The sequence below is a fragment of the Cuculus canorus genome, chromosome 11 (assembly GCF_017976375.1).
Source record: "Cuculus canorus isolate bCucCan1 chromosome 11, bCucCan1.pri, whole genome shotgun sequence".
NCBI classification, from domain to species: Eukaryota; Metazoa; Chordata; class Aves; order Cuculiformes; family Cuculidae; genus Cuculus; species Cuculus canorus.
Window position 1 is genome coordinate 9,640,906 of NC_071411.1, and position 27,479 is coordinate 9,668,384.

General features: G+C 42.6%; 1 protein-coding gene across 6 annotated transcripts in view; it reads left to right on the top strand.

The window, feature by feature from the left end:
* Positions 1 to 27,479, top strand: part of TMCC1 (transmembrane and coiled-coil domain family 1) — a 109,738-nt gene that overhangs the window by 54,944 nt on the left and 27,315 nt on the right. Inside the window, exon 1 of one of the 6 annotated variants that reach the window (XM_054076342.1) lies at positions 8,684 to 8,731. The exons of 4 other annotated variants lie outside the window; for them this stretch is intronic. In XM_054076342.1, the coding sequence (XP_053932317.1) occupies positions 8,720 to 8,731 (12 nt within the window). In that variant the 5' untranslated portion in view covers positions 8,684 to 8,719. Of the gene's footprint in view, positions 1 to 8,683; positions 8,732 to 15,926; positions 16,088 to 27,479 lie in introns of those variants that run through there. One more of the 6 variants, XM_054076341.1, reaches the window with a different exon arrangement.

Here is a 27,479-nt window from a genome sequence, read left to right on the forward strand (position 1 = left end):
GTAGAAGTGTTGAATGCTTTCTTGATTCTCGAGAAATGCACATTGTATTGATCAACTTTAACTTCCCTTTTCTGATATTTGTCCTAAGTGGATATATAACTATTTGTCTGGTGAATTGGTGCTCTCTATGCAAGCTTCGGTGTCTGGGCTGTAAATTGAAAACCATTGGTGAGTACCAAGAGTCAGTAACAAACAAGCAGTTCACAGCTACCTGGGTCAGAAGTATGGGCTGTGGAGCGCTCTTTTTGATGCGTGCTGATGGCTTCTGTGCTGCGAAGGGAGAGGTGAGAGTGTGGGGGAAGTGAGAGTGTGTGACCATCTGTGGAGAACTCGCATCCAAGGTGGTTCTGCAGTTACAACACTGGCTAACTCCTTGCTCAAAGTCAGTGATTGTAATCCAGAGCTGAACCTTGGATAGCTGAGGCTTGGTGGAAAACCAGACTTGGAAGGAATTCCAGAATGTCTTGAGGATTTTTGGGTCTGTGGTATGTTGCAAGTTTCAAAGGCAGCTCATCATTTAGATTGGCATTTTGGCCTCTGTCATACACTTATACTATCACAGTATGTTGCAACCATACAGACCCTCAAGACAGTCTAATTAAAGCTCTAGCATTCATTAAGAGAAAACCCTAGGCATTATTTACCAAGATTAGATTAGTGTGGGGTTTGAAAAAACTGTGTGATAGCTTGCAATACAGGATTGTAGGAGTCATCTACAGGAATTCCACACATTTCTCTTAAATCCAGATACTATACAGACTAGAATGTGAAGACAGATTTTTCACATGTTAATGGAGAGTGACCTTCTTTTCATAAACCTTCTTTTTTTTTTTCTGTAAAAGCTCCATGCTAGTGGTTTGAGATGGAGCCCTTGTAGAGCACAGCTTAACGGTCTGGTGATACTATTGGAGGAAAGAAAACATTAGTTATTTCAATAAAATTAGAGACTTGTAATCCACTACACTTGAACTTTGTTTTCTACTTTTGTCCATCTACACTGGTGCAGAAAACTTGCTGCCTGTAACAGCCACCGTGGTACTTGTTTGCCAGGCAGAAAGTCTAAAAAGAGCTGTTCGTTTGCCAGCCAGCATCATTGCAAAGTAGCAGCACGAGTGAGAGGCCTTGAAAAGTTACCTTGACACTTTTCCTAAAGGTGGGATCTCTAGGGAGACCGTTAATACATTTCTATTACTAAACATTGCTTTTGGAAAATATTACAGCCCCTCAAACAAGGTGGCAACTTCCATGTGTTCCTGTGCAGGTGGTGCGAGTTCTGCAGGAACCAGTGAAACACCTGACAGGCAGAGGCTTGCTGGCTCAGCATTGGAGCAGCCAAGCGTGGTGTTCACTGCATCCCCATCTGACAGGGAAGAAGCAGCTGAGTTTTCTGCTTTTTCTGGTTTCATGCTGTGAGGATTCCCATTTACACAGACACCATTGGGGCTTGGTGCGTGTAGCGGTGGGCAGAAGGTCATTAATGTAAATACAGTTCCTCCTAGCTGTTAGTGTCTTTTCTGAACAGTTACAAGTACAGTGTTGCTTTTAGTTAACAAAGCGGCCCTTCCATATGTGATCTCTCATGTCTTTGGAATCAAAAAGTAGGTTGTTGGTGTCATTAGCAAATGCCTCTTTAAAAGCCAAATGAAAAGTTCAAACATCCAGTCAGGGAGCGGTATTCAAAGTGAATTTGACTGAAACTGGCCCTTGCGGAAGAGCAGAAGTGAACTGAACAGAACCAAACGGATGTTTAAATCTATGCTTCTTCATGAAAGCATTTAATAAAGAAATAACAGTGGGGTACCTTGTGCCTTAAAGATCAGATGATGAATAGAAACAGCTTAGTATTATACTTGGTCTGTGAATTAATTGATTCCCATTGCTTCCTGAACTTTAACCCAGCCCACTTAAGAACTCTGCCAGGTGGGGCTTTGGGTTCATCGTGGTGTGTCTCATCTCAAGCGGAGCGTTTAGGGCTGCTCACTGGTGTAGCTGGTCCAATCCCCTCTGCACCTGAAAAGCCAAGTAGCTTTCACTCAGGTTTTGCCATTAGCATGTTCTGATGGTTTAGTGAGCTGCTAATTAACTGAGGCTTAATGCATCAGCAGGTGGCTCGAGTCTGTGTTTCTTTTGTGAAATGGATTCATGTGTGGTAAATACGCTTGGTGGTGGGGAATGAGTTTGTGCTTGTATCTGGGATGCTGAGATGTCTGGTTCCAGCAGGGAAGTTGTCACATTAAATGGTGTACTCTCTAATCTCTTTGCAACCCAGGAGCATCTTATCTCGAAGAGCTGCTTGGGACTCTTAACTGACTGGTCTCGTGTATTTTTCTGGGCTAGAAAACAGTGTTTATAATCTTTTTGTCATTAATTATGCTAGTCTAGATTGTCTCAGATATACTTGCAGGTGCTGCAGTCACACTTCTAATTGTGGTGAGTATATATGATCTTCTGTTTTCTGTTTGTTCCCTTTTCCTCCCGTACAATCGGGTGGATAGATGGAATTTACAAATGCAGCTCATGTCCATGTTTCCTTCCAAATACACCAACACTTTCTAAATCTAGAAGCAGGCAGACAAGATCATGACAAAAGCTGGCTCTGACCCCACCTTGACAGAACTTTATAGCATTGGATCAGAAACTGCTGATTCAGAACCCTCTTTTTTATCAAGGTAATGAGAGAAAAAGCATCCAACTGCATTGTGAGAGCTCAGCAAAAGTAATCTTTGAGTCGTTAGTGAACCAGCAGTATAGGAATTAAAATCCTGTTGATGGGGAAGAATTTCTTTTGCAAAGATAAGAAGAGAGGTGTCTTTTTTTTCATGTCCTTCCTGTGTTGCTTTTAAGTCAGTTCAGGCTGGAAGGCATCTCTGGAGTTCAGGTGCCCCGTGCCTGCTCAAAATGAGGCAGTCTTCAGCATTAGATTCCTTTCTCTTTTGAATTTATGATGAGCAGATAAGCTCCCACGCTTACTAATGAGCTGTGAAATTCCAAATGATACCAGGAATGAAGATGTCTCTATTATGTCAGACAGTCAGCAATATCACACATTTAGGTGAAATTCCTTTTTTGTGCATTCATTTTCTGAAGTATTTTCCATTTCCATTTCTGGAGTGCATTCATATTTCTAAGTTTTGTGCCTTGGCTGTGATGGTGTTTGTGTCCTGGTTTGGGAACCGTAAACCAACTGCTGACAACTACTTTGAGAGTTAATTTTTCGAGGAAGATTTGCATGGCACAGGGTCTTTCAGTTCTGCTGACTCTCCTGAAGGAGAATGAGAGATGCTTTTGCTACTTCTTCATGAAGAAGACCCTCTTCAGAGCCACCTTACTGACAAAAAGGAGAGGGAATAAAAAACCTTCGTTCTTGGAAGTAGTTGCTGATTATGAACTTACTGTAGCACTGATTGTAGCAAACTTCTGGGGTGCTCAGCTTAATGAATTTCATTCTGGTAAGAGGGAGTGCGAGTCTATCACAGCTACATTTTCATAGTTCAGTCAGTCACTTTTCCTCTTCACACCCACATCTCTTCCTCCCCCTCTGCTTTCTCTGAAACTGTTGGACTCTTAATGCAGAGGACTTTTCAAGGAGGGGCTCTTTTTCAATTTAGCTGTCATCAATAGAAAAAAACTGTAGAAGCAGACATTGCACCGTCTCTCCAGTGTTTCCCCTATGATGATCAGGCACATTGCAGGTAACTTCCCCGCGGTTTGACTCTACAGCACCTGTGCTGGAGCTTGAGCAGAGCAGGCTATGAATTATTGAGTACTCTGCTTCAGTCAGACAGGAGGAAAATGAAATGCTGCTCTCTTCAGCTTTAGAAGCTTTAACCCAGTTTCTCAGTGTGAGACACCAATTCCTATTAGAGTGTTTTCTTATACAGGTATGTAGAATACAGTGATCCTTTAGATCCACACAGTTTTCCTTAATTTAAACATGTTTAAACTCTTTAAACCTAGAAAGAAAACTTCCTATACATTTTGACAGTTTATAATCCTTAGGAAGTATTACTGTATTGGGAGTCTTATTCGGTGCTGTATTAAACATCCTGACTGGATCTCTTACGGTTCAAGCAATTGCTGAAAAACCACAAACCTTTTTACCTGCCAGGTCACTTATTCAAAACAGGCACGTTTCCCAGGTAGCTGGAAGTCTTTTGCAACCTGGGCACTGTTCAGACTTGTACAAAAAAAGGTATGAAAAGGTATTAGAAACCAGAAAGGTCATCTAGCACCATAAGCTGATTTGGTTTACATGGAAATGGAATATTAAATACATTAATACATCCATGTTTTAACTGGATGCATCTAATGAAGATGCAGAGCGGCTAATACTCTGTGCATGATAATTTCCTGTGTGTATATTTCTCTTCTGTTTTGATTTAGAAGCTGGCAGGGGCTTTTCTCTGTGTTTTCTTGGTCATAGTTTTGGAAATCTTAATTTCAGTAAAGAGTTCTGTGAGTATTCTTAATTATCAGAAGCCCTATAGAATAAACACCTCTGTCTTCCCCAGGTGACAACGGATAACTGATGTTACAGCCAGTGTTGAAATTGGGTGCAGTTGCGGAAAAGGAGGGAAAGCAAAAGAAATGGCTTGATAAGGAACTCAGTAGGCATCTAGCAGAAATATGATGTAAACAGGTACTATGTAGTCAAGTGTGATGTCTGCTCATACCAGGACAGGCTGAGAGAGTTGGGCTGGTTTAGCCTAGAGAGGAGAAGGCTCCAGGGAGACCTTCCAGTCTTGAAGGGGGCTGCAAGAAAGCTGGGGAGGGGCTCCTTGTCAGGGAGTGCAGGGATAGCATGAAGGGGAGTGATTTTAAGTTGAAAGAGGGGAGATTTAGATTAGATATTAGGAAGTAATTTTTTTCTGTGATGAGGCACTGGCCCAGGTTGCCCAGAGAAGTCGTGGATGCTCCTTCCCTGGAGGTGTTCAAGGCTAGGTTGGATGGGGCTTTGAGCAACCTGATCCAGGGGGGGTGTCCCCACCCATGGCAAAACCATTCTATCATTCTCTCATTCATGTCCTGAACAAACTGGAACTGCCACAGGTTTGTTGGAGGTCAGTGATTAGTGTCTCGGGGCAATCACAGATTCAATTGAAACTATGAACCATGGAGCTCACAAGTTCTGTACTGCTCCATGTTAATGACCTTGAGCAGATGGCTTTGAATTGTTGGGCTTCAGTGTTGCTGCCTCTGAAATCAACTGACCCCTCTGTAGGAGATGCGTCCTTCCCTGCTGCTGCTTCTCTTTCTTCCAAGCATTATCCAGCTAAGAAGCTCCATATTGGCTGCCCTTGTTTTCACACACGTGGAATTGTGAGCTCAGATATAATCTTCACAACGCTTTGTATTCATAACATTTAGACGAGTATTGACCCCCTCTTCTCATTTCCAAGGGTAAAGAAAAAAAATTATGAGACATTTCGTGTTAAACTGCTTTTGTGCAGCAGTACCTTGACTGTTAAACACACTCTTCAGTGTTCTTTGCCTGTACCTTCTTTGCCAGTAACTTCTAAAGCAGCCTTCTCTATGAAGGGAATATTTATGCAAAGTGACTTTTAAATAACTGTGGCTATAATCCACAAACAGGCAAATCCTCTTCAGTACAGCTGTTTGCACTAATGCAGCCAATTGAAGCAGCCCAGAACTTTGAAACAGAAAAGCTCTTACATGGGTCACACGTGATCCATATCTGCATTGTGGGAGTATAGTGACATTCAGATATAGGACTTTTTTCTTCCTTTTAACCTATAAATAACATTAAAGTACTTTTTTAGCAGGGAAGAATGAGGCCACGGCACCCACCTGTACGTTGACAGTTCCACTCACTGTTATAGCTTCAAGAAAATGCCTTACTGCATTAGTATGCCTTACTGATAGGTAAGGGCAGTGGTTTTCTTCCTGCTCTGCGGTATACTTTACTCTGCTTCTTTCTGTTCCTCTATATCTCTGCTGAAAGTTAATTGTGGTTGAACATACCCTGTTTAAAAACAAAATAAGCAACATAGTTGGAAGGGGAGAAATAATAATGGGCTTAAGGGTTTAAATTTCTTTGATTTTTAATGTAACCAAATACATGCTTGAGCCCAGTTTTTTAATGAATCTTGACACTCGGAGTAACAGAACATAAATTTCAAGGAACATCCTCTCTGCATTTTGGTATACAATCTCTTTGACTGTTGGAAGCAGTATGAAATCATGGGAGCCAGAGCTAATTTACTGTAATGTGAAAGTAACAGATATGTAGAGTCAGCGTTTCTACTGAAATTCTTTGAGCTTTTCCTCCAATCAAAAAGAAGATAGGATTTTAAGTAGTCTGCCATGCTTTGTAAAGAGCATAAAGAGATCCGTGCTATCACACACTGACTTCTCTTTGTATCCAGCCAATTTTGACTAAAGCTAAGTATCCTGTGTTTATTATGCTGTGCAGACAAATTTAGAAAAATTGGGGTATCTGCAGCTGCATCAGCATTTTCCTTTATGAGTGCATTCCACACCTCTGTCCCTGCCCACAACTCTCCTCACTTTTACCATTATTCTTGCATTGTGTACAAATTCCATTTCTGAATGGTGCTGCTGCTCTCTGAAAATGCTGAGGTTCAGCCCAAATGTGCTTCTGGCAGGAGGTAGCACAGAACAACACGTTACTGCACTGCACTCCAGGTTCCGACTCTTAAAACTCCCAAACCCCCCTTACTGCCCTTTGAGGAGTTATCAGTGTCGTGCCCAGGGGCCCTTTGTTACCGTGCACCGCTTCGGGTGTAGCGGGAGCAGGGCTCAGCATGTCAGTGTGCACCTGTGTTTACACGTGTACGTGAATGCCTGATGCTCATTCCAAACTTTGTAAAAAGCTTTCATCGTTATCTCATACCGTGCTCGTATGAGGTCACAGGATCATGGTTTTTCATCTGCTCATCCTTTCAATCTTCTAGGAAACTGAAAAACACGTGGGTTTGGCCCAAATCACAAATATGTGATGCATTTCAGTTTTAATTGAAGAAATTGCTATGAAGGATCTTCGAGTGCTTCATCTTACTGGAGCCAGCCTGACCGCGGGAGTCTTTGACACCAACTCCTGTTACTGGAGGAGTAGAGCCCTTCTTCCCTCTTATGCCCGAGTGCTGTTATCACTGCCCTTGGGTTGGATCTAGCGATTGTGCAGCTTTGGGAGCTGGTTTATCCAAAGGACGACAAACCACACTGAGAAGGGAGGAGAGTTTTCCCTTGGATTGGCCACTGGAGCCAGCGCACCTTGTCGGGAGGGAATGGCAGGAACGTGTCGAAGATACTGTGTGTGGAGAAGGAGACTGGGAGCACCCCTTTAGTGGCAGTTTTCTGTTAGATCTGAAACACCACCTTAAAAAAATTAGTCGTGGTGGCTACTTGGGAGGCCGAGGAAATAAAAGTGCGCTGCTACATGTGGCATTTCTTGCTTGAAGGACGTTGCTAAAAGGGCAGCGGGGTATGTCCTTGGTTTGCATGAGCAGCCAAACTGACCTTACAGGAATCTTCAAAAATCGCTTCTTTAGATTAGTTTGTGATTGCTATCAAAATGTTGATCATTTATTAATATGCAGTGACTTGTATCATACGTACACAATAGGCTTTGGAGCTTGTTGGTTTGTGCTGAAGGTAGAGATGAAGAAGTCTATGCAAAGAAATAGTTGTGCCATTTTAGATTTGAAATAATTTTGTCTAAAAGGTCTGGTAAGGAACTCTCGTTGACCGCTGCAGTTCAGTCACAGTTCGCGTAATGTGACTGATCTGCCGGTTATTCATAGCTAGATACAGAGTCCCTGAGAACGTGTTCTTTTTCCAGGGCAATATTGAAAGCTTGCAGGGCTGGGGAGGGAGCTGGGCACTGCTGGAGCCTTGTGGCTTCAGTGTTAAAGGTCTGTCAAAACAAATGCCTACGGTGTGGTCGGCTGGCAAAAATAGAAAGCTGGCTGGTGCAGGTTTTTGGTTTCAGAAATCATCAGCTATCATTAAGCTGTCTTCCACGCTGAACATAACATAAACATGCCTTAAAAAGAAATCCTTCCTACGTAAACAGTGTGGTTATAGGTCTGGTCTGGATGGAGGGATACTCATTTTTCCTTTGCAAATTTTCTCAAAGCCATTGAGGTTGGTTGATCTTTTCTAATTCTTCACTAATTCCTTCATTTGTACATATTCTTCCACAGTCGTCGTATGTAAAATGTCGTGAGAAAGTGTTCACTGATTGTGTAGGAATAATTTTCGTGGTCAACTGTAAGGTACAGTAGGTCAGCTGTAGCATTTTATTGTTGGTTTATACTGGTGGTTTTATTGTCCGTATGTATTAATGGAGGCAGGAGGATTGTGAAGATTCAGAGAGTGTCCTTTTACACAAGCCTAGACCTAAGTGTTTTATTAGGTATTTAAAGTTCAGGACTGTGTTATGTTTTGTATTATCTTGCTTAATATTAATGAAATTCAATATACATTTTGCTTTACTGATATATATGCAAAAATATGGCCTCCCCTTTGAGTATTTTTAGTATTAGGCAATCCAAACAAATGGAGGCTCCTGAAAATGGTAAATAATATGAAGTGGTTGTCTGTGTAGGGGATCATCTTCTGTGTATCTGAAACATTGAACCTGGATTACAGGTGTATAAATCATCTCATCTACTCAGGAAATACAGAACTTGGTGCGGCTGCTGCTCAGAAATGTAGAAACTGGACCTCGCTGCAGATGTCACTGGAGGTTAGTCAGACAGATGTTTATCCCACTTGTGAAACTTTGTATTCTTTAAGAATCTTCTTGTCTGGCAAAATAAATGTATGTTGGGTAGGAAAAAAATCACATGTTCAAATGGATGGAATTATTGTAGGCCCATACTGTGAGTGTGAAAACCAGAGGGAAGCTGTTTGCAGCCACTCCTCTGGCATTGCCTCTCTCCAGTAATCCCGCTGTTATAGGTTCATCCTGCAACTAATTTTCTACAGTATTTAGTTCTCTTTTCTCTCTTGAGAAATGACCTCAGTGTGTGTGAATTTGCACCTGAAGAATGCACTTTACTCTTGTTGAAGGAGCTGTTTGCAGCCGTGTCTTGGAAGGGCTCAGCCCTTCTGCGCTGTAGCTCCTCTCCTGATGGCAATGGAATTGCATCATCAGCTGAGCTGGCAACAGTCCCTCCCTCGTGCCTCGGTCACTGAAAAACACTGGATGAGTGGGAGAGAGAGACTAAATAAGAATTCTTAATTATCCACCACAATTGTGTGCTTTTGTATCTTTGGCATGCAGTCTCCTTTCCTTCTCTCTCGGTTTTGGTGTTTTCCTCTGTAGCTGTTGGGCTCAGCTGCCCTCCAGAGGAGGGTTTAACAGGATGGATGAGCCTCCCAGTGTGTTTCGAAGCAATGTAGTTACTCATTTTAATTCATCTTCTCCAGCCCAAACACCCTTCCTGTTTTCTCTCTCCCACAGCAGTATTTTGAGGGATGGTTTCTTTCCTGGTGCTGTTTGGTTACGCGTTCCAGCTGATATTTAACAGAGCCTTGTGCCATTTACGTAGCTGTTTCATCTTCCAGTTAAATGAGGGGGGTGGGGGAACCAACCCAAACCTTCAGTTCTGTCTGTTGCTGATTAGTCAGTAATGAAGCTTATCTGAAATGTTTAAAGAGAGAGATTTTAAAATTAGAAAGTTCAAAATTAGACTCATTAGCAAACCGAGGGGGAAGAACTTCAAGTTCTGCTCTTCTGGTCTCAACAGAACAAACTTACACATCTAGTAATGTTTGTCATCTTCTGCCTTTATTTGAGGAACGACTCCAAACTGCTGTGGTAGCTTTGGAAGATTTACTAATCTGGCATTTAATTTCTAGAGAAGTCCATATTTTTAGGTACTTTGGTAAATGGAGCTGCGTGCTCTCCTCCTGGCAGTGGCTGTCCTGCACTGCACACTGTCATTACGTGCAGTGGAAGTAGAAGCCCACGCAGATTTGCCTTGGTGAGAGAGCTTCACGCAAGTGAGTGAAATGATGATACTCATTTTGAAGTGTGAAGTTTGGTATGAATTAATTTATTCCTTATTCTGCTGTGTTTCTTCCACAGTAGTTCTTCAGGATTAGATGTGCTTGCATTTTCCTGGGTGGACTGTTGCTCTTGCTCAGGTTGGCGATTGAATTGCTAGCTGGCATGGGCTGCATTATTTGTTTTTAACTTTCTCTGTTAATTGGGTTAAATGTTTGTATTGGTGAAAACAAGGTAATGGAAGGGGTAAATTTTAATGCTGTTCTCAGTGCTTTTCAATGAAGAAGATTTTGCGTTTAGTTACTGTGGACAGACTGGTCTGCAAGTCTTCTTTTTGCTGACATTGATCGTCTGTGTCCATATTGTTTGCTCAGTTGCTTGTATAATTGGCCCTGCGGTGGCGATGCTGGTGGAGCTGGGATCAGGTTCTTGCTGACAGCTGTACAGGATTGGATTACCAGAGATCATGCGCCCTGGCAGGCCTTGGGGAGCTTGGCTTTCCCTGCTGGGGTAGGGCTGCCTGCAGCTGAATGCTTATTCCCATAGACCCTGGCTGCTTGGATTTAGAAGGAAACACCTCTCCTGCTGGTGTGGGATGGAGAATATGAGACCAGTTAGTGAGCCTGGAGGAAATCTCCAGAGAAAAGATGGACCAAAGTGCTAGCTCATCTGCTTGCAAACAGCGTAGGTGTAGAAGCCGAGGAGCTCTCATCAATCTGGCATGCGATGAACAATCAGTAAAATTTGTGCAGCTTTACAGTACCAGTGCTTTATTTAGCATGCTTGCCTTTTGCTGACTGTGGTGCATTAAACCTGATTGTTCAGGCTGTGCTCTGGTTTCTAAATATCATCCCTGAATTCTTGTCACAGTTCACCTAATGGACAATTTTTAGTCCACTTGTATGCTTCTCAAGGATCACAGTCCTCTTAGCTGCTTATGCCCTGGCGCTTTGTGATCAGGTTTCATTGACAGTGTTTGTTTCAAGATGGTTTTGCTGATACAACCATCTGGAATGTGACCTCTGTGGGTTTTTTAATTGTATATAATTAATGGTTTTAGCAAGGTAGAAGGAAGTTTGACATTATTTAACTTCAAAATTTACAGCATTTCAAATATTAAGATTTGTTGAAGGGGCTGAAGACTTTGAGTTTGGGTGGTTCATTCAGTAGGAGGACCTGATCCTGTATCCATGGTCTCCTCAGGGCCTCTGCTGACAGGAACCCCACACTGCCACTACCCCACATATGGCTGGAGTAGCAGATTCTCCATGCTGCAGTGATGTAAAGGCAGCATTTAGTTATGAAATTGGCATTTACCACCTTTTACTGTCTTCTCCAGAGAAAAGATACCAGCACAGTTGGGGTGATCTCTGCTCTTTACCACTGAGTTATTGCCATACAGTTGAATGGCATAAACGTGTTCCACAAGGAACTGGTTAGTACTGTTTGCTGGTCTGACGTCCCCTTACGGTAGATTCACAGAAGTTTTGAGTTGGAAGGGATCTTAAAAATCATCTCTTTGGGTTCATAAGGCTGTTTTCTTCAGAATTAATCATTTTGTGAGGTCAGAGTAATTAATTATTGATAAATTATGACCTGGTGGCTGGATTCAGTTGGCAATAGATCCAAAGTTGTGTATACTGAAGAATTTAAAAGGCATGCCAAAAGCTGGAGAATGACAGAAGCACTGAAGCTGGGAGGGACTTCGGGAGAGTGTCTATTCCAATCCCTGTGCTTAAGACCAGGGCAGCTAAAGCAGGTTGCCCAGGACCATGTCCTGGGTTTTGACTGACTCCAGTCTGGGAAACCCTACTGCAGTGTTTGATCACCCTTGCAGTAAAAAAAATTGTGTGGTAGGTTTTTTGTTTTTAAGAGATTTACTTTCGTTTTAGGACTTACTTAAACTTTCTTTGAAAATTGCATTTGATTTAATGCTATAATCCAGGAGTCCTGTTGGACTGAGACTTTGAGGAACAGAATTTTGATGATAATGTGGGTCGGTGAGAAAGATGCAGAGCCCTTTGTGCTCTCATAGACTGAAAATGATTACTGAGGTAGCAGATGAGTAGCAGGAACTACTTCAAATGAAGAAGTATGTAATTGTGTGTAGCTGTTCCTGTAACTGTAGGTGGCTTTTCCTCCTGGAGGTCTGCAATAAGAGTACCTAACCCCTCAGTACTTCGTGTAGTGTGTTCCTGTTAGTGTGTGAAAGAAGACAGTTTTTTAAAGTTTCTCTAAATGAAGATAAAATGCTAAGATTTGGAAAGAAAATCTCAACTTGATTATGTGCAAGACAAGCAGTTTGTGGCATATGCAGGGTCTGCGTTACTGTGAGGATGGCATTTTACACATAGCTTTTTAAAACTGTACATACACTTAAAAAAAAAAATCTAAGTGCATCAGCTACTCTGTCCAGCCATGTGTTTCAGGTTACTAAGGATTACCAGTGTAGAGTTTCTTCTGCTTCCTTCTGAGTAAACCTGATTTCTAGATTAAATGACTGCTCTGTTCCAGGAGGTAATTACCTGAAACATTAAATAGCTTGTGTGTAGAGAATGGTATTGATGTCTTGGCAGCTGCAGTAGTATTTCAGCTAGAGGCTGGCTGCACAGTGCTAATTTCATTGCTGAAAAATTAGCAAACACTATTTATATCGCATTTTATAGAGAGGGCAGTAAATTGCACTGGATGCTTTGTTATGCCATGAAGAAGCAACACTTAATTATCCGAGTGGCTCAGTGGATATTTTGACTGAAACTCCATCTGCCAATGTAGAAATTAGTTCTATTTCCAACAACATCAGACACTCTTGCAATTATTCAGCAGAGTTGACTCTGAGAGGGTATTTTCATGCACTACTTTTGACTGTCTCCTGGGTAAGGTTTGTGTGTGATCTTCCATGTGTAATCTTTGCTGTCTTACAACAAAGCTGAGCTGTGTTCAAGCAATCAATGAGAGTTCTCATCAAACGTGTGCAAAAACTCCAATGAGGAAGCAGAAAACAACTAGGAACTTTCAGAAAATGTTTATTGTCTACTTTGGGGCCAGGTTTTCGAATGGGGAAGGTTGTTAAGCAGTCAGAGTTGGCACGAGGAGCAAGCAGGACTGGGGGCCATTGCCACTTATCTTGAACGTGGCTGTCTTTCCCGAGATGGGTACTGAAGGTTGTACAGCTGGAAAGTGGAGATTGTGCATTTGGTGGAATTTGCTGTGTGACTTCAACTGTCCTGTTTTAACTGCCAAACATTAGTCCAAATAAGCTGGGTTGATGAAAAATACTTTGCTGTAACTGTTCAGTTATCTGGAGTGATTTTACTTAAAGGTCAGTGAGCAGCTCCAGAAGCAGCTGTGATCAAGATGGTGTGATGGACATGGGGACGGTACAGCCGGATGCTGCCGGGAGGGAATGTGCATCTGTCAGCTGAGGGAGACGCTGCCTTTGCCGTTTGGTTTCTAAGCTATTGACTAGAAGTAGTGGAAGCCTAAGAATTTATCTGAGCTAATTCCCATAGTAAAAACTTTAGCACCAGTTCAAGGTTTGTTGGTGTTCTGCTCATGGTACTGCCATGCAGCACCAAAACCTTTCAGAGCAGGATGTGCCATGTGTGTTTGTGCATGTGGAGCAGCCACGGACTCCAGCGAGGCTTTAGAAGCACCGGCTGCTGCTGGGCAGTGAACTGGTTTTCCAGTCAAGCTGGTAGTGGCTTGGCACGACTCTGTGCGGCTGTAAACACTGTGGTTTGGAGAGGTGACCTTCTCTCTGTGGGCTTGTTGTGACCCAGGCAGGACCTTATCATGCATCTGAATAGTCATCAATACCAAACGCTGGGCGGAGCCTGCACAGCAAATTTGAGAGTCAAAATTAATTAATGCTTGTTGGGATAGATGCATTATTACAGTAAGACCTAGAAATGTACCAACTTGAGTTAGACCATAGCTTCTTTAATTCATTGTTAAGAATTTTTTAGAACATGCTTTAAATTGACCTAGACTGAGACATCTGAATTTTTCTGATTTTTCTTTAAAAATACAGAAAGAGGTGGGCACAAGAAAGAACTTGCTTTGCAAGTGTTCAGCATAATAAAAACTTAAAACAGTGGGAGGGAAAGGAATAACATGATCATTCTGGAGCATTATAGGATTATCAGCAATCTCTCCGCTACGGTGGCTTCCGCAAAGGTTCACACCCAGTGTGTGGATTTAGAGCTTCCCAGTCCTAAAGCTACCTATACACTTGCTGAGCGAGATGATGAGACAGGGCTCTCCTTAAAAAGCTGATCACAGTTACCGATCACTTGGCAGGGACTACTATGAGAACAAAAGGTGTGCTCACTGAAATGCTTTTGCTTCCCAAAACTGTAAACCCCAGTGAGGTAGCAGTTAAGTCAGAAAACCAAGCTTGTGTTTTATTATTTATATTGATGGGAGTGGAAGGAGGAGCACACCACTTGTCATTTTTAAGCCCATCTTTTGTTGTTATCAGTTTTTCTAAATATTTCTGCAGTTCTTGCACCTTTTTCATTTTCCTGCCTGTAGGCAGGGCCTTTGCTGGTGTTGTGTTTGAGCAGGGCTGCTGAGGGAAGGCAAGGATCGGGTGGACGGCAGTAATAGACATGTTGGTGTTGGAGGCTGAATCCTGGTGAGCCGCCCTTAGGACAGCTTGTGACAGAGCAGGCTTCCTCTGAAACAGGGTTGTCGTAAACTTGTCAGACTACTACTAAGTAGGGAGTTATTACAAATCCAGAGAATATACTAATGTAGGTTTTCTGACCAAAAAAACTACGAGGGAAATGCATGGTGTGGTGTTTCTTTGGCTTAGCATCCACCTCTGCTTTCTTTGAATGAATATGGTGCAGACAACCAGGCTGATTAGCAATTAACAGAACATAATCCCTGTGAAAACACGCCTGGTGAATAAATTAACATCTTAAAAATAACTTGGTTTATAAGGATAGATCTGTTATGAATAGATGGCACACACAGTTGTCTGACTGCAGAGCAGTAGGCTATGAAGGAACTTTTCTCACTTCTCCTTCCCCAGAAGAATAAATTGTCTCACCACCAGCAATTTCCCAAAACATACAGGGTATGCTTGCTATGCTTATTGAAAGCGTAAAATAAAAGCCTTGTCTTGACGTGTCTTCCCCAGAGGGCTTGTCACACAGTAAAAATTGCTCGGGATCGGTTCTGCTCATCGTGCCTGGTGGATTTGCACTTGGCAGAGGAGGGCAGGAGGAAGGCTCCCTACCTGCTTCCCAGAAGAACTTCTCTGTCAGTCCCTCCAGGGAGGGTCAGACCAGATGCATTGTGTCTTTCAGACATGTTTCCCTGCAGCTGACTTTTCTCTGGGTATTCTCACTGCTGTAGGGCAACGTAAAGCTGCACAGGGGCCTCAACCAGGTGTTTCATTTGTCTCACCTGGGACAGTGTGATGCACAAGGCTTTTGCGCCATCTACAGCAGGGCAGGTTTGGAACTTGCGTGCAGTTAGCTCCTTCACTTATAATAGGAGTCTGAGCAACTCTTGTAGCAGGGTACAGAGAAAGATTTTGGTGTTACACCTTGCCCAGAGCTCTAGCAGAGGGGTAAATCGTGTCATTCACCCCAGCAGTCTTCCCGTTGGAAGAAAATGTGAGGTGTTTTTCAGTTTGAGACTATGTTGGGGCTTTGTTTGTTTTGTAAAATAAACTTCCAAGACCACTGCCAGCAGATGTGTTTTGCTTTTTGGTTTTATTATGCTCCAGAAAACAAGACACTTACTTCACATGTGTTCCCAACGGGGTCAGCAATGAAGTATTTTTAGCAGATTGGGTAACTTCTGCAGTGCATTCATGCCTCGCTTGTTGAGAGCTGCAGTTGCTTTTCCAAACATGCAGTTGGGGCTTCTGCCAAGAGACCCAGGCTACTAGTGCTTCGTATTACAAGGTCCTGCTTTGTGAGGACAGAATTCAGCCTGACGGGGCTGGAGCTGGTCTCCGCTAACGTAACTGCGGTACAGCATGTTCGGCCGGCCGAGGGGCGCTGGGCTTAGACTGCGTGTTTCCCTCACTGCGCACCCAGCATGGAGGGCTTGCTGCCTGCCTCGGAAACCGTATGTCTTGTGGCTTTCTCCTTTCTCAGATGTCAGCAGTATTAGGGTTGTGGATGCAGCTGATTTGCTAGGCAGAGACCTGGGTCACCAGTGAATGCCCAGGCTCAGCGTTTTTGTTCGCTGCTACTGCTGGAGTTTGCTTATTAAAAATCTGTCTGTGAGCTGCTGCGTATGGCAACGCCAAAGGGGTGAAATCAAGTGTCTTCTGTCTATCCTCTCATGAGACTAGATTAGGTATTTTTTCTTTCCTATTACTCTCTAGTAAGCAATGCATGTGGCTCAGCTCAGGCTCAGTATTAGCAGAAGAAAAACTGCTTGCACTGCTGAGGGGCTGTTTGTTATCTGTTTGATCCATTCTTGTTGGGAGGGGATAGACTTTGTGATGGGAGATATCCTATGAATGTGAGGAATCTGTGTGTTGAATGGTTTTGTGATTAGAAAAGATTTCTAATACCAGAACTCTTATGTCTTTTGGGCTTATGGTTAGAGCTTCCCCAGTTATGGTAAGTGATGTCTTCCAGGGAGCTTTGAGGTCAGGCTTCTTCATGGTAGTCTTCCACAAAGAGCTCTGGAATGTGTCCCAAACAGCACAGATTTTGTCTGAAGGTGCTATGTAGAGATGTAGTGAACAGTGAGGAATGTGAACAGCACAGGAAATATGGCTGATATCAACTTTTAGGATTGTTTGTAATCTCTTTAGCATTTAATGATCATGTTTTCTTAGGTCAGTAAGGCAATTCTAGGAAACTCCCTGTTCCTTAAGACAGAAATGCCCTTTATTAAAAGTCTGCCTGCATATCCTAGTTTCACCAGTAATATTTTGATTGACTTTAAAATTGGCTGCTTCAGTAAGAAAACAATGGTGAAGCCATAGCTGTTTCCTTCCCTCGATCTAGAGGAAATGTCATCAATCCTTGGACCTCTGGTCGCCTTAGCACTGATTTTTATCTCCCGGCTCTCACTGTGATGCCACGCCTGGCTACCTTTCTGCCTTGTGCTCCTTCTGGTGAATGCAGGCTTTGTTGGAAAGCGGGGGTTCCACTTCCCTTTGGGATGTGCTGTTCAGTGGGGTGAGGGACCTTTCTCCGAGGTTACATCGGGTCAGTCAGGGCTGCGGGGCTCCCAGCTTGGCTGCTGCGCGTTCCCAGAGAGCTGGGGGAGCGGCTGCAAGTCAATGGCGCTCCATAGGGCCAAAAACAGGAGAATGACATACTGTGTTTGGCCCGCGTACGCTTATTCCCAGAGGACAGAGCTGCATTGTTGGGACAAAGAAAAGTGAAAATACTAAACGCATTCAAACTATTTTCTTTTTATTTGGGGAGCCTTTTTCTTTTGTGGAGCTCTGCTGAGCGGCCAGACCAGCATGCAGAGCCACTGACAGAATTTAAAGGTGAGCTGAGAGTAGAAAGCAAACTTAGCTTCTGTGAGGTTTTCTTTTTTGCAGCTTATAAGGAGGGGGTGGGGTGTCATATTTTTTCTTACAAGATGTTATCAAAGCTAGGCTAAGATGCCTGGAGAACCCGTACAAAAGATAAGTGATGACTGGTCAGTTTAAAAGGAGAAAATATTTTTAGTCAATCTGTTTTCAGCTTCTTTTTTTGGTATTTATTTGTTTTCAATGACTGATACTTTGGGGGTTAAAAATTCAGCTTTCTTGTTGTCAGTTTAGCTGCAATTACCTGGGTCTTCAATACTTCTCTAACAAAGCCAGGAAAGATCAGATTTTCTGCTGTTTGTATTCCTGTAGTTTAAGGAAATCTGCGTTAAAGGGAAGAATTTTTGTAGCAGAAAGGACACGTTATGTGTGTTCAGTTATAATGAGCTGTCAGTGGAAAAAACAGCACAGGGCTGCATGTTTAAAAAACTTTCGGAGATTGTTTGCAAAGAAGAATTACATATTTGTTATTGAAAACTATTTTGATTTGGGGGGATTTCTTCTTTTGTAAAACAAATAGAATAGTGGGTGTTTGGGTTTTTCTGGGTTGTTTTCCTTCTGTGGGTTTTTTTCTGGTGTTTGGGTTTGTTTTTTTTTCTTTTTTTAATACTGCTTTGACATTCTACTTTCACCAGCACCACTGTTGTCATTGCTATTCAGGATGCTGCAGCTTCCTCACATTAACCAAGCTCCTAAATGAGCAGGGTATTACCAATAGGAAGCTTCATTGTTATCGTTAACTCAAGGAAGAAGATCACTGTTAAAATAGAGAGGGTAAACAGCGATTCATTTTGTTACAGAACTAGGGTCGCATCCTGAACAATGTAATTGCTAGTTAGATTTCCCTGTACTGTGAACCATCTTCGGAGATGATCATAACCCAAGTGAAAATGAAAACTTATAAAAAAACAAAACAAAACAAAACAAAAAAAACAAAAACAAAAAAAAAACCACACAAACCCAAACTCACAAGAAAAACACCATAACAGCCTTAAAACAATGAGAGGGCAGGAGAGAAGTTCCAGAGGCAGAAAATCCCTAGTAAGCACACTTTCGCAATAGGGCGTTGAAATCTGGGAGAAAAGAACTGATATTAACCCAAAGGTGAGTGTCTGGAGCATATGGCTGGAGGAAAGGAAGCAGAAGAGGATGCCTGTCAGAGAAGAGCTCAGGTCGGTGGAGCAGAAGTAGAAACACTTGGAGCATTCAGAGTGGCTCTGCTTCCCAGAGGCTGGTTGTTGGGCTGAGGATATGCTCTCATATTCAGAACTGGCATTTAGCAAATCAGAAGCACAGAAGATCAGAGAGGAAGCAGAGCGCAGGCCAAACTTTGAGAAGGAGCAAAACTGAGCCGAGAATGAAGCCTGTCAACAAGAATGTGATACAGTAGGCTCAAGGCATATTTCCCCTGATTTTTTAATGTAAGAGTGAAAGTAGAGGTGCTTTCGAGGCTAACACTATGTAAGAGAGCTTCTGGAAGAACGTTGTCTAAAAGGAAGATAGAAACAATACATTCTTAAGGTGTCCAAATGCGTAAAGAAAACCCAAAAATCAGTACTGGCATTGGGTGTAATGTGAGAGACAAACCAGTAAGAAAAGGTTAAAGGCAGTGGTGTCTTCCTAAGCAGTCTGTAGTGTTAAAAGATTTTTAATCAAATGAATTAAAGAGAAATGTAAAAGCTTCCTGCTTTATCAGGAACTCCACTCCAAAGGCAATATCAATTTAGCTGTTTCTTCAGCATCAAAAATGCATCAGTTTGGATTTAAGGTCATATATACTATAACCCTCAGACTATTAGTTATTGGGAAAGAAAGGGGATTGTAGTTTGGGGAAGACTGATGGAGAAGAGATAAATAACCTGAGAATACTTAAAAACAAATGCTGGTTTCTGTGATAGCGATAGCCCACTGCCTGTATAGTCTCTGGGAAGGGACAGAATTTCCAGGTTCCTGTCAGTGAGTTGGGCTTGAACACATCTTGGGAGCATTTGATCATTGCACGGCTCTCTGCCCACATACAGTCGTCTAGGGTATTGTAATTTCGTTAGATTCTGGATAGGACCACCATGAACAAAGATGATCAGAGCTTATGACTTCGGGACTGATCAGTCAATGAAGTTGCTCTAACTATTGTTTTGTCCCTTAAAGAAAGGAATAAGTAGGGATTGTTGTGTGCCAGCCACTGACTTGGGCAGCCTCTTGCACATCATGAACGCAGAGCGCTTGCTCTAAGAAACCAAATCCTTATTATGTTCAATACTTGCATGAAAACCAAGAGCAACACCATTTTCTCTTGTCCAAGTTCATCCTCTTTGTAGTTTGCATTCACTTCTTGGTTTTGTATTCTGGAATAAAGGAGCCTTCTCTAGAGTGTATTCACATCTTATTTATGGCTTGTGGAAAATCTGCTTTCCTCCACAGTCAGACTGTTGTGACATCATTAGTTATAACTATGTAACTTAAGTGTTTACTACATAAATCATATTATGCAAATCTGGTAGAAGGACTTGCTGGATTTTATGTACTACTATCAGTGAGTTTCATTGTTTTTTTCTGGGTTTAGGATTTTTGTAGAAGTTCTGCAAGTTCCAAATATAGATTTAGATTTCAGTTACGCTGTGACTTTCATCTGCTGTCACAACAGAATAGAATTCCAAAGCAACCAAACGGAAAGAAAGAAAAGAAAAGCATGTGGCTTTCTAGAGAAAGTACAACTGTAAATGATGGTGGACATGAAGCTCCTTTAGAAATCAAGAAGCATTCTGTGATTCTCTCACTTTTGAGCTGAGGGGAGAGCTACCAAATTCATTGTGTCCAAGCCATTTTAATGAATGTGAGACCTTAGATATATTATTGAGTTGTGTCTGTCAGTTAAGCTGTAGTAACCTGTACGTCATGTGCTTATTACATGCTTTAAGCTCAATGCAAGGTAGGAACAAAATCTTAAATCTTGATCAACAGATTTTAGGTTCAGGCAAATGCATCCTTCCTCGCAATTCTGGTGGCCCAAGACAAGTCATGTTTTCAAATACTGATTAAAACACAGCAACTCAGTGTGTCAACATGATGGGCTCTTCGTTGACACTCTAAGGAAAGTCAGGTTGCTGAATGGAAAAAGCTAAACCACCGAGATAGTTGCTGAAAGATGAGAAGATGCTTCTTGTGAGAATGCTGATTTTGTGGTATGTTTGGGCATTTTGGGTGTTTGGGATTTTTTTCTTCTTATTTTTTTAATAAGAACAAAATGTGAGAGGCTAAAGTTTGGTAGTTAAAAAATCTCTATCAATGCGATAACCAGAAATAATCACTTTGATCCGTAAATAACCAGTAAAACTGAAAGCTGACAAATGAAATTTTGTTTAAAGGAGATGAAAGCAATTTCAACCACAGCAGCTTGCCTTTCCAAGCTGTTATTGGGGAAAACATAGTGTTGAGACGAAAAGAAATTCTTTTATTGGGGGGTGGATGTATTCTGTATCGGTTAGAGTTATATTAGACACTGTGATGATGTTCATGCCAGCAGTATTGAGAAATGAAACACTGAGCCTACTTGGAATCTCTCCATTTCATCGCTATGCAATCTTTTAGGTTGCAGCTTATTGGTAAATTTAATCCTTTACGCAGACTGGGCATTTTGCCTTGATTGTGGTTTCTGCTGAACCGGAGTGATGTTGCATAGTATGCTAAAGGTCTATATTTTGGATTTTACCATGTCAGAAGGAAAGAGGGTATTTTCAATATGCAGATTTCTAAGAGGTTAACTGATTCATTGTTTGTTAAAGAATAAAAAGCTAAACCCATTCAAGACCATTACCTATTTACTAATCTGATGTATTAATTACATCTTAGGCTGTGTCTAAAATCAGAACTGGACTGTGAATGCTCAGATTTTACATTTGGTTCTGTTGGGGGAAATACCAGAGCTGTGAAAGCAGATGTGCACAGAATGAATGGTGGTGTAAAGGTGCTATGTAGTGTAGCTCATGGAATGCAAGTGACAACTTGTTGTGGTTTCTTGGAGACAGGGAATAGTGGCATAAGGTGCCCTCAAAACTAAGTGCTTTTTCTCGTCAGCAGCCAGGTGCTTCAAGCCTGATCTCCTGTTACCTCCTGGTGAGGAAAGGAGTAGTTCTGGAAGCACAGCTTCTCCTGTTTGCAGGCACAGCTTGGTAGTTACTCCTGGATGAATGTTACTCTTGGATCAGTGCAGCCAGTGGCATAGGAGAAGATACAATTTAGCTCTCGGAGCTGCAGATCTTGGACTCTTGAGTGTGGAGACCTAGTGTCAGTGTCAAAGGGCTCTTTTGGACAGTCACTGCCTGGGTCAGGCTTTGGTCAATTTGACTCCAAATCTCCAGATGTTTTTCTCATAGAAGCTGTTTGGCCTCCTCAGCAATGCAGCAACAGGCATGTAAGTGTAGACCAGGGTGAAAACAGAGCCTGCAGGTAGGTGGGATCAGGCTCCACTGACAGCACGGATACGCCAAGAGGGTTGTACAGTTGGTTTCTCATGACCAAGAAGAAAGAAAGTCAATCGGCCGTATCCATCCAAGACCAGCAAGCTTCTGACTTGGTTCTGCACTGCCAAGCTAGAATTTTCTTCTGCACCAAGATCTCCTTTGCTTTAATGAGTTTTAGTGCAGCTTTGCATATCCTTTGCATAGAAGGCTTTAAAGTTCTATTTATTTGGAAGTGGAACTTAATCAGTACTAACAAATTGGTGTCAAGTGAGGTTTTGGATCATCACAGGAATAGTTGGAATAGACAACCTCAGCAAAAACTTTTTGAAATCTTTCCACGTGAGGTTATAAATGTTGAGAAGCCCTTTTCTAAAGGGGCATCGTTTTAACTGTGTATGCAAAACTGGTCTGGTAGCAGTTGGTCAGGCAGCAACGAGATTTCTCTCATCATTACTGTTGTTTTGATGCGGCAATAATCAGGAGAATGCCCTTGGAAAATGTCCTTGAAGTTGATAGCCTCCTGAAGGATGATCCATGCACCAGTTTACTCTCTAGCCTAGTTCATGGAGCCATCTACTGGCTAATAACAACTCTGGCTAGGATTGCCATTTGGTAGTAATTCAGTGTCCAGCTGCATCACCACAGCCTGCCATGGGCTCTTCCTCGAGATCCAGGGGGGTGGTATTGCTAAACTGGTTGTAAAAAGCACCACCAATACAGTTGTGCTTCACATCAGGTCTACAGGGTGCAGTATTATGGACTAACCTCTCTCTCTCTCTCTCTCTCTCTCTCTCTCTCTCTCTTTCTCATTAATAAGTGCTAGTAGAAACACTGTGAATGCTTCTGGAAAGGCGTATTTGGAAAGGAAGGGCTGTTTTTTTTTACAATGATTAAAACTGGGGCAAGAAACTGTGAACACTAACAAGGGAAGGTGTACAGAGCATCCTTTGCGTGAATTCTGTAAAAGACAAATATAGTCAAAACTAAAAACTTTATCCCGGTGGGTATGTACAGAGGAGGGTAACTCCAGTTCTATGCAGTGACTTTGAAGTCTAGGAGCTTAAATTAGAAGGTAAATGTTAAATAATACATTAGCTTAAAGTGCTTCAGATCCAAGTGGTACCTTATGCCATTAGGTTATTGCAGCTTTTCTAATCGCACACGATTTTGTAATTTGTATATGCCAGCAAGAATGTTAAGGTGGCTTTAGCTCTTGTCCCTGGGCAGTAAGCATGGGAACAAGCTTTCAGTTTTGGGGGTTAATATGGATCAAGCCCAGGTTATCTGTCATTGAGTCTTCTTGCAGCTGTGCAGAAAGAAGACGCATCTGTAAAACAGGCGTTTTGTAGTCCTTCTATAAAAATAGAGTCATTTTCGATTTATGTAGGGGGGATTTCCTAGTTTACTTAGAAGAAAGCAGAGCCTGTTACGTTTCAAGCAGATCAGGAGAATTATGAATTCTTTGGACTTTAGAAAGAATGTTTTCTTTTTCAAATCCTGAAAATGAGTTGACTGATGTTGAGTGCGCAGTCCTAGTTGAACTCTGGCAACGTTTGCTGCTTTTGATGAGCTTTGGTTTTAGTCCATGTGCTCCATGCTTAGTTGCCGACACGTACCCCTTCAACTGAACTGGCAGAAAAAAGCACATTAGACAATATGGATTATTAATTTGAAAGCTCTGACAACATTTGCAATTATTTTGCTATTTCACAGTTGTAAGTGGGTAAAACTAATTTATACACTGTGCAGTTCATGTGTTCTGATAAATACTCACATTAAGTTTAGCTTGGATATGAAAAAGTATTTACAATGTATGACCACAGCTTTAGTCAGGCACAAAAATTACATGATGAAGAAATTGACGTAACATAAAAAGCTGTCATTCCTGTGAATATCAAGAGTTAAGAAGAGGCAAATGTAGCGTATACATCTGTGTATAAGCTGCTGGATGTAATACTTGTTTAAAATGTGCTGGCTGCCAGGCAAGTCGTTCTCTCTTAAGCTTTTAATAATCTTTTGTGCCATTCCTTCTCCCCTTCCTTCTCCTGTATGCACTTGCGTGCACGCACTTCTCTTCCTTCATGGTTATGCATATATATACACACATACATACACACCCTTGGGTTCTGCTTGCTCATCTCCTTCCATCCCTGCCTGCTGGTGATGACTAGTTAGTTGTCTGGAACTCGCTGTGCACAGGGCAGTATGTAGCGTTTCCCCGTGGACCGTGCCTCCTCCAGTGGCCGGCTTTCCGCCTTCAGCTACATCTGCTCTTTCATCCTACGCAACTGTGTAATTCCACTTTCCGTGGAGAGGAGGGCTGAAGCTGCATCATCCATATGCAAATGGCTGATTAATGCTTACATTTAGAAGAGATTCTTTATTTGAAGTTTTAGTCTTGAAACTATTGGGGGTGATGCAGTGACAGAAGCAGGTTCCTCGGCTGGCTTTATAATCTACATTCGGTATTTGTGAGCTGTACACCCATTCAGGTGGCCCCTTTGAGGACTGTCAGAGGTGGAAATTTTTCCCTGATATTGCTAACTCAAAGTTTTCCCTCTTTCAAACTACTCCTGGAAGTGTGAAAAATTTGCAGATGTGTAACAAGACAGAAGTTCTATTGCAGGAGCCCTTCCTCCCTGGAAGTTGAGGAGTTTGCTGAATTAAGAGCTCATTCTCCGTTTTCCCCAGTGTCCAGCTCGTTTTATGGAGCTTTGTATTAAGTGGAGTGATCCACTTTCTGCTGCATGGGAAGGCAGTGCCAGGATAAGCTCTGCTAAGGATGTTGTTTTAGCAGTAGCAGGCATTGAGCACATGCTTGCTTTTCCCACTTATTTGCACTGTGGATCAGTGCTACCTGGTATCCCAGTGTCTGTACCTCCAGCGGGCTCAAAAGTGAGTAATGGAGTTTAGAAAGATGAACCGTAAAGCTTTAGAAACAGCCATGTCCCGTGCTTGACAGGACACAGTTCTGTCATAGATGTCACATAAACTAGCAAACTGTGAATCTGGTTCTTCTCTTACCGCACTCACAGCACTGTGGGCCCCAACTCCCCTGCGATGCTGCTGAGGGCACACCTGGTGCACTGCCATACGCTCAGCCGTGCTCACCTGAACACTGGGTTTCAGCAGCGAGCAGGTTAATCCCACAGCAGGGCTGTGTGTGGGGTCCCGGAGTGGCGGGGGCAGCCTGTGCTGGGCTGTGCCCCTGGGCTGCCCAGCCCCGGTCCTGACCCCTCCACTCCTTATGTCTGTTGAGAACTTGGAGCCAAATTAAGGATGCCCTGCTGTGGTGCTGGCCCAGTTTTCTTCTGGTAATTATAGTCTGTCTTTTTAGACTCCTCTGCTGTTTCAGTTTCAGAGTTTTGTCTTCCTGTAGCTGTTCCTTCTGTGTCCTCGTTTTCCCAGTTCCAGTGATGCGGCGTGTGCTGCTCAGTTGTTGCTATGAGGAGCTTGCTAACACTGGCTTCTCTTCCCATCAGTTGTGTGTGCACTTCAGGTGTGCAAAAAAAGGCATTTCACCTGTATGATATGCTCTAGATGAGGATAGGGCATGGAGGTCACCTTTTCTTCACAGTCTAAGCACCACTTTAGGGAATGGCGCAGTGGAGGAATGATCGCAACTCAGTTCCTGAATTTTCCACCAGTTTCTCACTCTCTCACTTCGTGTTTTGCATTACTTAATATTTGGCAGCATTCAGATTTCCCCAGATGTATGGTTCTAGCTCCTGCTGTATTTTTTCCCCTAAACTTCTTGAGTTTAAGGGGTCTTGGAAAGAGTTCTCATCTTGTTATAGGGTCATATGAGCATCTAATCTCCGTAAGGTTTTAAGCTGCATCAAAGCTCATTTGCCTTCCCCCTCCCAATCCCTCCCTCCACTCTCCAGTTTTACTAAGTAACTTCAGGAAAGAAATGCTGTAGAATGGAAACAAGCTACCTGTTGCTGCATCTCTCTTGCTGCTGCTGTAGCTGAGGGACTTGCTGCTGGAGGCCAAGGGAAGGCATGAGGAGACCACCTGGAGCAGCAAGGGGCTGTGCGCAAGCGAGGGTGCTCGGAGCCCGGATCTCCTCCTTGCCCTTCGCAGCGCTGTCTCCATTTATGAGGCTTTTTCTGTTCTTGGCTTGGACACCTGAGAACACCTGTGTCCCCCCATGTTACTGAGGCTTGATCCCATCATCTGGCTTCTGCTGTGGTAGTCATCAGCTTCTGCTGTGCAAGACTTTCAGAGGCAAGACCGGAGTTGTTGCAGCAGTGGGACTTGCCCGGACTGGATTGCAGCTTGCCAGAGTTGGTTGAATTTCATTTGCATAGAAGAGTAGCTCTTTGTGCTTTTTTTATGATGTTTCTATTTTGTTGTGAGCATAGAAGTCTACTTTTAGCAGCAGGGAACATCAGTGCAGTATTTCTACAGTTTGGGAGTGTTAACAAAACTTACTGAAGAAAACATGTGTTCTTCTTTGATGGGGACTGAAACTGATTTCTCTTAATGGAGGTGATGTTCAGCCTGGTAGGTTGGTTTTCCTTTTATTGCTCTGTAAACTCATGAAGACTGTATGTTTGTATTAGGTAGAATAGTGAGCTTAAGTTACTGTATTTTCATGGATTTGTTTGTTGTGTTATGTGGTCAAGTTGTCTGTTTAGTAGTAGAATTCCTTTGAATCAAGCTTGGTTGTACCCAACATAAACTGCTTCCTAAATGAGGCTAATGATGTTCTATACAAGAAGTTTCACCTCCCTTCTCTTTCAGCTCTGTTAGACGGGATCTGCTATTATTAATAGGTAAAGGGTCTTCAAAATTGGAGGGGGGGGGGGGAGGTCAGTATAGATACTGGTTTTCCAGAGTGAAATCTGCTGTAAGAACATAAAACGGTTCCTTTGAAAAGTGAATTATGACCCTTTTTTTAAAAAAATAAAATTCTTGTCATTGTATCAGATTGCAGCACAAAACCTAGTGCGAGCCCTGAACTGGCACAAGCATAGAAATTGTTTCTATTTCTGTATTTAGCCTGGGTGTTTTTTTAGCAGAGATTTCTCACTAGACTCTTGCAACAGGGTGGGTGCCTTTTAGCCTGGTTCTTGCTTCTGGAGCCCAGCTGATCAAGTCAGAAGTTATCTGGCAGCCGTGCAGCGCTGTGCAATGCCATGCAGTGCATTGTTGTAAAAACTCTTCTGCATGCCTTAAGTGACTCAAAGAATTTGCAGATGTGGGGCGAGTCCTCATGTGGCCTAGGTTAGAAATAACACCAACATCTCTGGTCAAAAGCCTTCATTATACCAGCTTTGGTAGGTTGAATTCATTGAGCCGCTTGTTAGAGCAGTGCTCTCAGGATCAGAGACTCTCAGTACCTAATATTCCCATAAGGTAATACATTTTTAGATACCCTCTTACCATTTAGCCCTGGGAATACCCGCAGAGAAACACTAACACAAATGTCAGTTGAATTAGAGTTCCTGTAGTTTCTGGTTTTTGCAAGAATTTTCATGGTACTACATTA